This window comes from Eurytemora carolleeae, unplaced genomic scaffold, assembly GCF_000591075.1.
Source record: "Eurytemora carolleeae unplaced genomic scaffold, Eaff_2.0 scaffold337, whole genome shotgun sequence".
NCBI lineage: Eukaryota > Metazoa > Arthropoda > Copepoda > Calanoida > Temoridae > Eurytemora > Eurytemora carolleeae.
The window spans coordinates 99,413-112,866 of NW_019396236.1; the positions used below are offsets into that span (position 1 = coordinate 99,413).

Here is a 13,454-nt window from a genome sequence, read left to right on the forward strand (position 1 = left end):
ACGAGAACTGAAGAAGGACATGAGAAGGACTAAACTAACTTAAATTTCTCTCTACATAACGCATGTACACCACAAGTACTCAATGACATAACAACAGCCAATGTTCACAACCGACCTAGTTAATATCTATGTATATCTATATAATAGGAATATCTTTAAAATATCTCTGTATATTTATATCTTTCAAGATGAAAAATGTCGTCTTATGAGCAATCTATCTTTATCTATGGTTGTAGACCTTAGATATTTCAAACTATGAATTCTGTTAGATCAAATATTCTGAATTTGAAATATCAAAGGTTTACAACATCAGATTCCAAAGGTTTACATATTTGAGTTTGTGCCAAAGACTCAATTCCTTTATAAATTGACTGTAAGAAAAAATAGAAAAATAGAAAATAGAATACCTTTATTACATCTTCCATCATGTTATAAGCATCTAATATGTCGATGTTTTGTTTTTGCAAAAGTTTTAGTTTAAAGTATCTTAAAAGTTTGTGTTAACAGTGAATTTAGACAAATCCCAAGTCTTTGTCATTGTCAGGTGCTACTTTTTAAATTTGTTTCCTTTTAATTTTGTATTTTCCAGGGGGGGGCAGGGCCCCCCCCCTGGAACTCCCAGGGGGGGGCAAGAGGACTACTGCCCCCCCCCTATGTACGCCACTGATAACTATATTATATCTCTATTACTGTATTATATCTATACTACTCTATTAAATCTCTATTACTGTATCATATCTTTATAACTACTCCTATAGTATGACTCTATTCCCAGGTATTACTAGCAGGTCAGCTTATAACACAGCTTTCCTTACACGACCCTTCGGGCGTTCAGGGAAAATAAATAATTCCTATAACACACCACAACTGTACAAACTTAAAGCAAAACTATTTTTTTTGTTGATTTTTCTGAATTAAGAAATAAGTAGGATTAGATTAGATATGAGTATATTTTTTTTTTAAGTTTAAGGACAGCAGTAGTGAAGTGTAGAAAGCTATAGTTCTTAAACAGCCATGTTTCAGTGTTATAGTGTTAGTTATAGTGCTAAGTTAGCTTTATATTGATATATGTACTTAAATAACTAGTTTTAGTGTTATTGTTAGCTTATATTTATAGTTAGTTACTAGTATGTGTCAGCGTTATAATGAGTGCTAAGTTATGTTAGTTATAGTGCTAAGTTAGCTTAATATTGATATAAGTAATTTAGTAACTATGTTTTAGTGTTATAGTTTGCACACATTTATAGTTAGTTGCTAGTTATAGTACTTAGTTAGGTCAGATAATATTTATAGTTAGTTATTTGTAATTTAGTGTTTTGTTAGCTTAGTTAATATTTCTAGCTAGTTAATAGTTAGAAAGTGTTTAGTTAGCTAATAATTGATAATATACAAAGGTTATACCCACAAAGGATGAGACTTCAGAGACGACTGTGCAAAACTTGTATCGTCTGTTTTGTTATTTTTCTGATTCCCTGCAACTATAAATTCATTTTTTTCTCGGTGAAATTATTAAATAAGCCATTTCAAGACCACGTGCAAGGCCAAAGACTTATTTTACCCGTGGTATCGTCATATTTAAAGGGTTTTAAGTTGATTTCCAATCTTATCCTTTGTCAATGATCCAGCCGAAGTAAGAATTATAAGTTGTTGTAGTTGTAGATATCTATCTAATTCAACTCTTTAACATAGAACCTTATTATTAACTTTGTTAAGATCTGTATGCAACTAAATTTTTGTTTCTTTATTCAGATAATATGCCAAATGTTTTGCATGCATTTTAAAAATCTTAATTATGTACCATTCCACAAATTCTGTAAATTCACACAGTCCTGAAACATTAAACAAAAAATGTTTCAGTATCATTTTATAATATATGGAAGAAAGAAAATGCTATACAATAAAAATTATAAAAATCATAAAAAATACTTAAAAACTCTTCAAGGCTCTTCATAACTGAAAAATTACTATTTTTGAAAAATTTGTCAAAAAAATATAAAACCTTATGATCTGTCTATAAACAGTATAGCCACCAGGGGTGTTTTAAAAATTACTTCCTGAGTCTATAGAATAAATTTGACACCCGCCGCCACCCCTGGAATAAACGGATTGTTAGAAATTTTTTAGCTGAATTAAGAAAAATGAGAGATTTTTTAGTGATGTTTTTTAATAAAAAAGTGTATTTAAAAATTTAACAGGTACAGTAAATTTTTTAAAAAATCATTCTCGTTTCTTTAAAATATAAACCCCTGGTAAAAACAGTGTAGATGTTCAAGGAAGGACAGATAAACACAGAGTAATTATATTTACTGACCACTAGCTAGACCTTTTCAGAAATTCATGGAGCAACACCCCACATCATTAAAGTTTGTAAAAGTTAGTCTAACTTTTTTTTTGTTTGACAAGAAAACTGTTCATGATATAAAGTGCCTTTTTAAAATGAATGACAAAATTTAATATTTTCAACTTTCCAGATTTGTTTGAACTTCTTTACTCACAGAAAATATCAAAGGAAAAGAAGCTTATGTTAAGAGTATTGTAAAATCTACTTCAGTCTTCAAATTTTATAAATATTTATTTGTTTTGCCCCCACCCCTACATTCTCTCTCAGCTTGCACAATATCTTTGTTCTCTCTCACTGCTGCATGAGAGAAGGAATTAGCTTTTTTGAAAGGAGATTGATCAAATCTCCTTAACCATCTTTAATTTAAAGTTGTTTGATCTTCGTTGTTTAATTCATATATTGATAAACTTTCCAAACACAGTAATTAAAAGAAAGAAAGGCTAAATAATACCATCAAAACTAATAAAGAAAGTTTGGTTTTTGCTAAATTGATCTGAAAGTTATAATATCAGAGTCTGAATTTAATGAATTTAAGCCGTGTCTCAAATCCCCCAAAAATTGGTTTCAATTGAGCACCAGCTTGAATCTTGAAAAAGTGAAATGAACCATAATTGTGCCCCGGCTAAAATTCTTTAAATTCGGCCTCTGGTTTCTCTTAATTTTTGACTTGCAAAAGTTTAAAGGTTACCTTTGAGAATTAAATGGGAGTTCACTTAAAATCACATAAAGTTTAAGGAATCATTAATAGATTTAATGGCAAAATAAAGTCTGGAAAAAAAACAGAGGGCGGAGGGAAAAGAATGCAATAAAAAGCGACATAAATAATCACTACAGCCCTTTTTATTTATAGTTTATGTGATTTCTTTTACAAGTTTCTGTCATCAACTCGTTAAGTTTTTTTTCTGACCTTTTTATAAAATGTTAAATATGCTTTTTAAGTTTTTGTCTGTTTAAAATAAAATGCATGAGTTTAAATTCTTTGTTTTGCTGTGAAAGCAGGCTTCAGTTTGCAGAGCCTATCTGAGCATAAAGCAAATCAGGGGTATATATTTTGAAGAATCAATGATTTTCATTTATCCGTAAAGTTTTACTTTTATGTTCTATTTTTTTATTTTCCCTAAAATCAATTATTTTCCCCCAAATAAGGTTAAAAAACCTTAAGAGATGTTTGTACCCCGCTCAAACATATCTATTATTTTGGGAATAAAATATTTTTCAAGAAAACTAAACCCCTCTCAAGGAAATCTGATCGTAAAAGTGAATAGCAAGATTTTTAATAGCATAGTTGCATATTTCTATCTTACAATCTCTGAAATGGCAATTTCATTCTGTTGCACATATTCTAGAGTTTTCGTGAATAGTAGGCATCAAGCAGTACTTCTTAATCCTATTCCTGTAGTTTTTCTTACATAACTAAGTAATAGTTATCTTTTTTTGAATACTTTTTCCTGTAACAAACTAAATCTTGTCTTGAGACTCTTGGCCCACTTTCAGTTGTCAGATTTGATAAGTTTTAGCTTTTTGGTGAACCTATGCCATAAGGAAACGGAATATACAAGTTTTGTAAAGAAATTTTTGCAAATTATTTGCATACAATTAATAAAAAAAATGTTAACATTTTTAGCTTTTCTTAATTACACATCAGGTTATTTAAAATTTTGCAAAGATTTTCGCATATTTGAAATGGCATGGTCAGGGGCTTTTCAAAAATGTATATTTTATCATTTTTGGAGATTTTTTTTGGTGCAGATATATGTACTATATAACTGGATTTTACGACAAACAAAATCAATTTACAAATTTGCAAAATTTAGATTTTTAAGCAGATTCTTAAAGTAGAGCACAAGAGTTTATATATGATGTATCAATTGTCATATTTGGACATCAAACATGGGATTTAGACCCTTCTTTCCCCCAGTGTATCCTGGTTTTCAAGTACCCCTAGCAGGGAAAGGGTTAAATTTCTATTAATTTTCTATTCTTTGAAGAAAGAATATTGCAGGTGTATGTATATACAGGGTTACCCTCAAAAGGTGAGACTTCCCAGACGACTGTACAAAATTTAAACTATCTGTTTCTTTTTATATTTATCAAATGCCTTACTCCAATATCTTTTTTGAAGTCTGTACCAATCCAGGTATAACCTTCTGTATTCTCAAATATCTATCAAACTAGATACAACCTTTGAATTCGATAGTATGTATTTTACAGATACAACTTCCTCTAGAACTCCACATTCTACAATAATACTTCATTCTGTATCCATCCAAATACAACACTTTATATTCTCAAGATAGTATCCCTGATACAACTCTCTTTATGCTCAAGTAAGTATCAATTCAGATACAGATCTTTTTGTATTTCTTAATATGTATCCCTGTTACAACTCGAGCTGACTCTCTGCTTCTCTACATGAGAATAAATTTTTTTCAACATTATGAAAATTGATAAAAAAAAGTTTCATTACGTGATTGAAATATAAGGTACAAATATAAATTTTACACAGACAAGTAACATTAAAGTAAAATTATTACATAAAAACAGATTGCCAAGGAAGCCTAACAACATGTTATCTCCATAGAAGATTGTTCAAATAAATTTGAATTATCTCATTTACACTTTCATTTTATCATTCTTAAAATTCGATAATTAAAGTTACAAAAGGATTTTACAGTAAATTAAATTTAGTTAATTTTCTTATGAAATGAATACATTATACATTAAGTAAAACAGACTCAGTTTATCCGAAAGTTTAGTTATCTGTTAATCTGTTTTTAAATCTAAAAAAATACATTTTTTATATTGTTCATGAATTAAAGTAAGGCCTATAAACCTCAGAAATGGTAAAACTCAAGTATGACTTTGAATAGTTCAATGAACATGAAACATAGCAACTGTGCATAGGGTCAGGGATGGATCGTTTTCAATTTAACCTTTCAACCCTTTTTAAAAATATTATTTTTCAAAAACGGTCATTTTTCGTTTAAAATAAAAGCTGATTGTTTTTTAAAAAAAGATCGTTTTCAAAAATGATCGTTTTTCATTTTAGAAAACGACCCTTCAATAACGAGCGAAACGATCGTTTTTATAGAAAAAACGAAACGGAAAACTATCGTTTTTACGATCGTTTTTAAAAAGCCTAACTGTGCGCACAGATCCATATTACTAAATAATGTTAAGCTAATGGTAAAACTATTTTCATTATACATTATATCATACCCACAAATTTTATATTTAAATCTTACAGTCTTTGTTTTTTTCCGAACTAAAGCTAGTTGGAGTCTGAGGTCTTAAGTTTTGGCAAGCAGCCTAATTCTTTATTTATTTTTACAATCTTACATAGTAATGTGTATCATAAAAGTGAATCTGTGAGAAATTTGTTAACATTTTTTTTCAGGTTTATCTACAAAAAAGTAAAAAAAAGATTAACAGATAAAGATAGATAGATAGATAGATAGATAGATAGATAGATAGATAGATAGATAGATAGATAGATAGATAGATAGATAGATAGATAGATAGATAGATAGATGGATTGATAGACGGATAGATAGACGTGGATATAGATATAGATGTATTTAGACATAGATCTAGATTTGAATATAAGTATAGATGAAGATGTAATCATATATAATAGTCATAGATATAGATTTAGATGGATTTATCTCGTTAGATAGATAGATAAAAGATATATATAGATAGATTGAAAGATAGATGTATAAACAAAAAAGATAGGTGTTAGAAACCCGATATTAAATTTCATTTAGTTTATAATCTTCAGATGATATAGAATGAGGTATAAGAATCAATTTGCCGAAACGATAAGAGCTTACAGAAACGATTAGAACATCTCGAAACGATTGGATCAATTATACGGAACGATGACAGTTAACAACCCTATTGCAGGCTCAGGCCGAACGAAGACCTGCCCTTCACCGAGCTTTGATGCAAGACACCTGAAAAATGGTAAAACCTTTTTTTTATAATAATAATATTTTTATTAGTATTTAAAGTGTCAAAAGTGATGCGAATCTCGAATCAATATTCTAAAACTTAGACATTTTTATTTTGAGCATTTAAAATTTTTTTTCGTAAGACTACATATTTATTAATTTCATGATTCAAACCACTTTCACAATTTTATTTATTATTTACTGCTTACATAATGTTTCTTGCTAATATTCTATGTATTTATATATTTTACATATTAACTATTTGTTTAAAATTGGACCCACCCTTTAAATTTTGAAATTGCATGATTGCAATAAATTCTAGTTTTTTTAAATTTTTTTAAAACAAAAATCATGAATTGAGACCAAATTAATTTTATGAATGAAGAATAATTGCGTATAATTAAACTGTAAAAAAAGGTGTTTACGTTAAAAAGCAGTGGGGGATGTTTGGTTTAGGAGGATTCCATGGAGCTAGGAAGGATAAGGAAAGGAGGAAAAAAACATTCTTGGAGGGATACACATTTGGACTGTGGAGAGACATATTTTTGAAGGGATAAACATTTGGAGTGTAATACACTCTTGGAGGGACACACATTTGGAGGGATGTACATTTGGAGGGATACAAATTCTGAACGATAATCATTTGGAGGGATTTACATTTAGAGGGATGTACATTTGGAGGGATACAAATTCTGAACGATAATCATTTGGAGGGATTTACATTTAGAGGGATGTACATTTGGAGGGATACACATTTGGAACGATAATTATTTGGAGGGATTTACATTTGGAGGGATGTACATTTGGAGGGATACACATTTGGAGGGATGTACATTTGGAGGGATATACATTTGGAGGGATGTCCATTTGGAGGGATACACATTTGGATGGATGTTCATTTGGAGGGACACAAATTTGGAACAATAATCATTTGGAGGGATTTACATTTGGTGGGATGTACATTTGGAGGGATACACATTTGGAGGGATGTACATTTGGAGGGATATACATTTGGAGGGATGTTCATTTGGAGGGATACACATTTGGAGGGATGTACATTTGGAGGGATACAAATTTGGAACAATTTATCATTTGGAGGGATTTACAATTAGTGTTCTCGAAAAATAAAAAACAAGCGTTTTTGGTCGTTTCTAATCTTACTTCTATCTGTTGCGTCTATAAGGAGAAAATTGTTGAAAAACGACTCATACCGAAAAATGTAGCGTCCATGCTAATTCAGAAAGTTGCAACATTTAATTTGGGTCGTAAAAGATCAATTTAATTCCAAACAAATCATTTAGATATTCCAACTAAAAATCATCGATAGTTTTTCGACGCATTCGTATATAGTTGATATTTCATAATATTTTTTTTATTTTTCATGATCTGAGAGTTACTTTTTGAAAACATTTAATCCTGTTTCGAGGATTTGTGATAATGAAGACGACATTTTTATATTTTCCAGGAATTTTTGAAAATCCAGCGCCAGCGAAATATTATTTAAAAAAACAAAATCAAAAATATTATGAAATATTAACTATATACGAATGCATCTAAAAAAGATCGATGACTATTGTTTGTAATATCTGAATGATTTGTTTGGAATTAAATTGATTATTTTACAATCCAAGTTGAATGTTGCAACTTTCTGAATTTTTGTGGACGCTATGTTCTTCGGTTTGAGTCGTTTTTAACAATTTTCTCCTTATAGACACAACAGATAGAAGTTTAAGATTAGTATCGATAAAAAGCGCTTTTTTTCGCCGTAAGCCTATACCCCCTTTCATTTTTCGTGAACACTCCCTTTAAATAATTTTAATGCTTAATATTTCTATCCTGTTTAGTGTGTTATATTAATTTAGTCCTATCCTGTTAAGTGTATTATAACCTTAGTCCTATCGTGTCCTAGAAAATGTTGACTATGTTTAATCCTATCCTGTAAAGTGTTTTATAATAGCCATGGTCCTATCCTGTCCTATTTTTGGACAATGTTGACAATATGTTATAATAGCTTTGGTTCTATCCTGTCCTATCTTTAGACAATGTTGACTATATGTTTAATGTATTTATCCTATCCTGTAATGTGTATTATAATGGGCTTAGTCCTATCCTGTCCTATCTTTAGATAATGTTGACTATGTTTAATGTATTTTTCCTATCCTGTAAAGGGTATTATAATAGGCTTAGTCCTATCCTGTCCTATTTTTAGACAATGTTGACTATATGTCTAATGTATTTATCCTATCCTGTAATGTGTATTATAATAGCCTTAGTCCTAATGTTTCTACAAAAGACAGAATATCGAAATATGAATTAAATCAACTATTATTAAACATGCAGAAACAAGCTTTAACAGTTATTTTCAACATGAAACAGAAATTCACTTGAAGGGACAGACCGGCTACGTAAGGCAGTTAAACTGAGTATGCAGAGTTGTGGGCACATTATTTAGGATTCATTTGAGGAGACATATAAACCGTTTCCACGATGTATAATTACTGAGTTTGAGTGCATAGTCAACGTTCAAAATCATGAATTTGGGTGGGTACGTTTTCAGAATCGGTTTTTTTTTAATTATCAAATATCGACGATGAAAAAAAAGTAAAAATTATACAGTATACTAATTAGATGTTTGGGAATATATTTCTTAAAAAAATTTGTCAATGAATCAAACTAGAATCAATTATTTCGCTTTCATCATTATATTGAATTTCTCATTTTCTATGAAAATCTAAGTGAATAAGATACTTATTTTCGATGAATAAATTAATTTTTATTTTCTCAACCTGTTCCTAAACAACTAATTAGTTTACTAACGAATTTTGTTTATATTTTTTGTCGTCGTTATTTAATAATTAAAAAAATCTGAAAACTCAGGAATTACAGATCTTTAAAAAGGTTTTATATGTCTCAAATGAATCTTAAACACTGCATACTTAGTTCAACTACCTTACATAGCCGGTCTTTCCCTCTAAATTTAAAGGACTGTAGCCCCTCTATTTTAAGTAACTATAGCTGCTGGAGTACACTAAGGGTTGCCAGGACTCCCACCGTTTACCCGCACTTAGTATAAGATTATGATTTTAGCCGAAGTACCATTATACGTTGCGGGCCCGTTGAATTTCAAAAACTTCAACAGAAAAATGTATCCGATGATAAAAATATAGAAGATACATATTAGTTTATGCATGACTTCTTTGCCCATTTATTATCATAGATAAAGATAGATTGCGCATAAGACGACATTTTTCATCTTGAAAGATATAAATGTACAGAGACGTTTTAAAGATATTCCTATTATATAGATTAACTAGGTCGGTTGTGAACATTCGCTATTCAGGTCATTGAGTACTTGTGGTGTACTTGAGTTCTGTAGAAAGAAATTTAAGTTAGTTCATGTCCTTCTCATGTCCTTCTTCAGTTCTCGTCAATATGATATATTGCTCAGTGAAATATTGTTGCTCAAATAGTTTCATTCTCGGAGTTATTTTACACTCTATTAAAACACCAAACCACCCCGCTTATCATTGAAGTACACTTTGACCCCTAGAAGTATGAGTTCGCGGACTATACAATTCTTGTTGATTTTGCGTACATAAGCTATCTATGTTTATTATCTCTTTATTACCTGATTGTAATTATTACTTTATGTTTAAAATAATGTAAACGTAATTTTAAGAGTTTCTGTCTTAATTTGAGTGTATTTAGATGGCTGCTAATGTACATTATATTTAAAGGACAATGAAGCGATATTAATCCATGATACGTTTATCTGATGATTAATCCATGATACGTTTAGCTGATGATTAATCCATGATACGTTTATCTGATGATTAATCCATGATACGTTTAGCTGATGATTAATCCATGATACGTTTAGCTGATGATTAATCCATGATACGTTTATCTGATGATTAATCCATGATACGTTTATCTGATGAGTTACTTAAAATCAGCTTGACACTGACAGTCAAAATTAAAATAAACTAAAAATTAATATTCTATAAAAAAATTTCCTCTGCTTTCTGCGCAAACGTTATAATTCTTAATTCTGAATTAACTCTAAAGCTTAATAATATTCTTTTCAAAGCAGGATGAAAGGATTCTATTTAAACAACTTTACCTAATTAATCTTTTCAGACTAAAAGATAACAAGCAATCTGAAAGGGACTTGAGACGTAAGTTTAAGTAACCCTTCATAGTCCGCGCACTATTTAATTTTGTATTTCCTTTATTGTCTCTTTATGATAATTTCATAAGCTAATTCAGAGAGAAACCGCAATTGAAAATTTTCAATTTTCCACAAAACAAAGCAGGATATCTCAATATTTTTGACAAAGATTTAATTGATACTGTTGTAAATATAAAGATGGAGGACCACTTGAAATTACATCTACAGTCCTTTTAATGAGATAACAGGGCCTCCAAACTACTCTCTTCAATTAATGTGGATAGACATACAAATACGCATATAGGGGGTGAAATATTTTTGAATAATTCTGGAAAAAAAGAAAATTTGGACATTATAAATCCAATTTTTTATTTATTTTTATACTTATTTCCCAAAAATCATTAGGGTTGTTAGGGGAGAGAGGGGTTACAGGTTTCCTTTCAATAACCAATGGTTGAATGGTTGTAAATAATTTAAAAAAAGAATTTGGGAATTAGCAGAATTAAACACCTTTTTAAGCCAAAAAGTGACGCTATATCTACATTATTGAGTTGTAAGGGTAGCGTTAATCATCTGGTATGTCCTACTTAAAATGGAGGCAAAAAAATGGTGACCGCTATATTAAGACTAAAAAATTAACAATTTAAGAAAGGAATTAAGTCATTGCCACATACTTATATTTTCTAACTATTTTACCTTTCCATTATAATGGTTTAAATCTTTGATATTTCAAACTTAAATTATTTGATCCAACAGAATTTAAAGTTTGAAATATCTAAGGTCTACGACGTTGGATTGCAATGATATAGAGATTAGAAAACTAGAGTTTGTGACAAAGATTCAATTCCTTTTGTTATGAATTTCTTTTTAAAATTTTATATTTAAAACCTTTACGTTTCGGACCTTTAAATATACAATAATTGGAGAGGTTTATTGTATACAATTAACCTTTTTAATTTGAATAGTTTAAACAACAAATAGATAAACGTGTAGATAGATAGATAGATAGATAAATAGTTTTTGTCGGGAGGATTTAAGGGCGGAAGCCTTTCATGCACTGACTTTTTGGCGTTGTTTTATTTACAGTCAAATATATATCTGGACTTTTTAGCACTGCCCTGCAATACAGGGGAGGGGAGGGGGGAGGGTGTAGGGTGTAATAAAATTGTGTCGATGAAAAACTCAAAAATGTCAAATCAAACTTTTAGCGTGGATTTTTTGTTTATCTGAAAATTTTCAATATGGCGCTAAATATTTTTTATTTCACGCGGAACCACTCATTTGAATTGTTACAAATTGTTCGTCAGTTGGAATTAATGCTTTGTTGAGCTAACATTGGTAATTTTGATATCATTTCCAATCCTTTGTAGGTCTTCATTAAAATTCCCTTTGCGGCTTTATTATACACTAGCTTACACCCACCTTTGCCTGCACTGTGCACACCAAATTTTCTCTTTCAAAGTCAAACCACTAAATTCAAAGCCTTTAAACCAAGTTCCCCAATACGAATTTGAGGCAACTCGGTCAATGGGTTCCTGACTTAAATGCTCCGACATACAAAGACCCCAACAGAAATTACTTTTTATATATACAACGATTTGGCTTGTCGTCATGTTTGTGTCCAATTAACGTCAAAATATGTGTTTGATATCTCACAGGACCCCAGAGGAAATTTATTTTGCCAATTCGCCAACTATTTGAAAACAGAAAGAAAGTGCAAAAATGTTTTTTATCATGATCCAAATGTGCGAAGACAAAAATGCTAAAATATTTACAATTAAGAGTATCGCAAAGTTTATAATTTTTATGGAAAAAAACAGTGGGGGCGGGGCAGTTTATTTCTTCCCTCTTTCCAAACCTTCATTTGACAAGAATACCAAATTAGCGAAAAGGTTAAGAAAATTCTTTCTTTGGCTACATTTTATTTTTTACTGTGAGTCTTAGATTTATTTCATGCTTATAAAGCTAATATATGATTCAAATAATACCATTTTTCTTAAGATGTCAACCTCTGCTCTACATTCATAATTTCCATATAACATTTCGTAGATTTGATTTGTTCTAGCGTTTTTTTTACCAGCTAAATAGTTGAGTTAAATTTTTTAATCTCTTCTTAGTTTGAAATAGCAAACTATGAATTCTTCTTAGTTTGAAATACCAAAGGTTTACACCATCAGATTGTAAAGAAATGGGCAGTCGAAAATTTAAGTTTGTGGAAAAGACTGCAATTCCTTTTGTAAATTGATAAAAATATTTTATGTCTTTAATCTCAAGAATGTCTTTCATCTCAGCCAATTATAAAATTATATTGATGAAAAAACCTCTACCTTGACTTGTTAAAAACAGTACGTTTGTGATTTGCAATCAAAGGTTTTATGATGCTAAAAGTATTTTAATAATGAAATTGAAAATTTGCCCTTCGTTCCTGTATTTGACCCATATAGATCAGTTTTCCCCCCAATGAAACAAGTTTATTATTGTAATTTATATAAGTTGCAAGGGATATTCATTTTATTACTAAAATTCGAAGGTTTTTCTTTGTTTCTGTTTTTGAACTGTAAAGATTTGTTTTCAAAGAATTAAGTTTGATTTTATTCTTTCATGTACAATAAGTCATGTGGAATTATAATCAGTCAAGCCAGTAAATACAAATACACTTAAAATAATCATTTGTTAAAGACACTGTAAACCTAGGTGATACGAGTGGCATGTCTAATTTACAACAGTACCCTCAAATGAGTTTTCTGATCACTTTACAAACTCTAAAAACGATGTTATTCTCTGCTATTCCTGATATTAAGGATTCACGGAATGTTTAGAAGTTTTGAATTATTGTTTAGAAGTTTACTATATGATGTATTATTAAATAATAATAATAACAATAATAATAATTTAATTAATATTTCAGCCAAGTGGTCCAGTACTGAAGAAATAAACTATAAGGAGACTTCAGGTTCCTTCAAGGATATTCCAAAGGTAAGTAAGCATC

At 29.9% G+C, this 13,454-nt stretch overlaps 1 protein-coding gene across 5 annotated transcripts in view; it reads left to right on the plus strand.

Annotated features, from left to right (window-relative positions):
- The window catches only part of LOC111699001 (uncharacterized), a 59,709-nt gene that overhangs the window by 13,146 nt on the left and 33,109 nt on the right, over positions 1 to 13,454 (plus strand). For 3 of the 5 annotated variants that reach the window (XM_023469519.1, XM_023469521.1, XM_023469520.1), the window contains exons 9-10: positions 6,248 to 6,307; positions 13,374 to 13,441. In XM_023469519.1, coding sequence (XP_023325287.1) covers positions 6,248 to 6,307; positions 13,374 to 13,441 — 128 coding nt within the window. Of the gene's footprint in view, positions 1 to 4,569; positions 4,669 to 6,247; positions 6,308 to 10,438; positions 10,473 to 13,373; positions 13,442 to 13,454 lie in introns of those variants that run through there. The other 2 variants (XM_023469522.1, XM_023469523.1) reach the window with 2 other exon arrangements.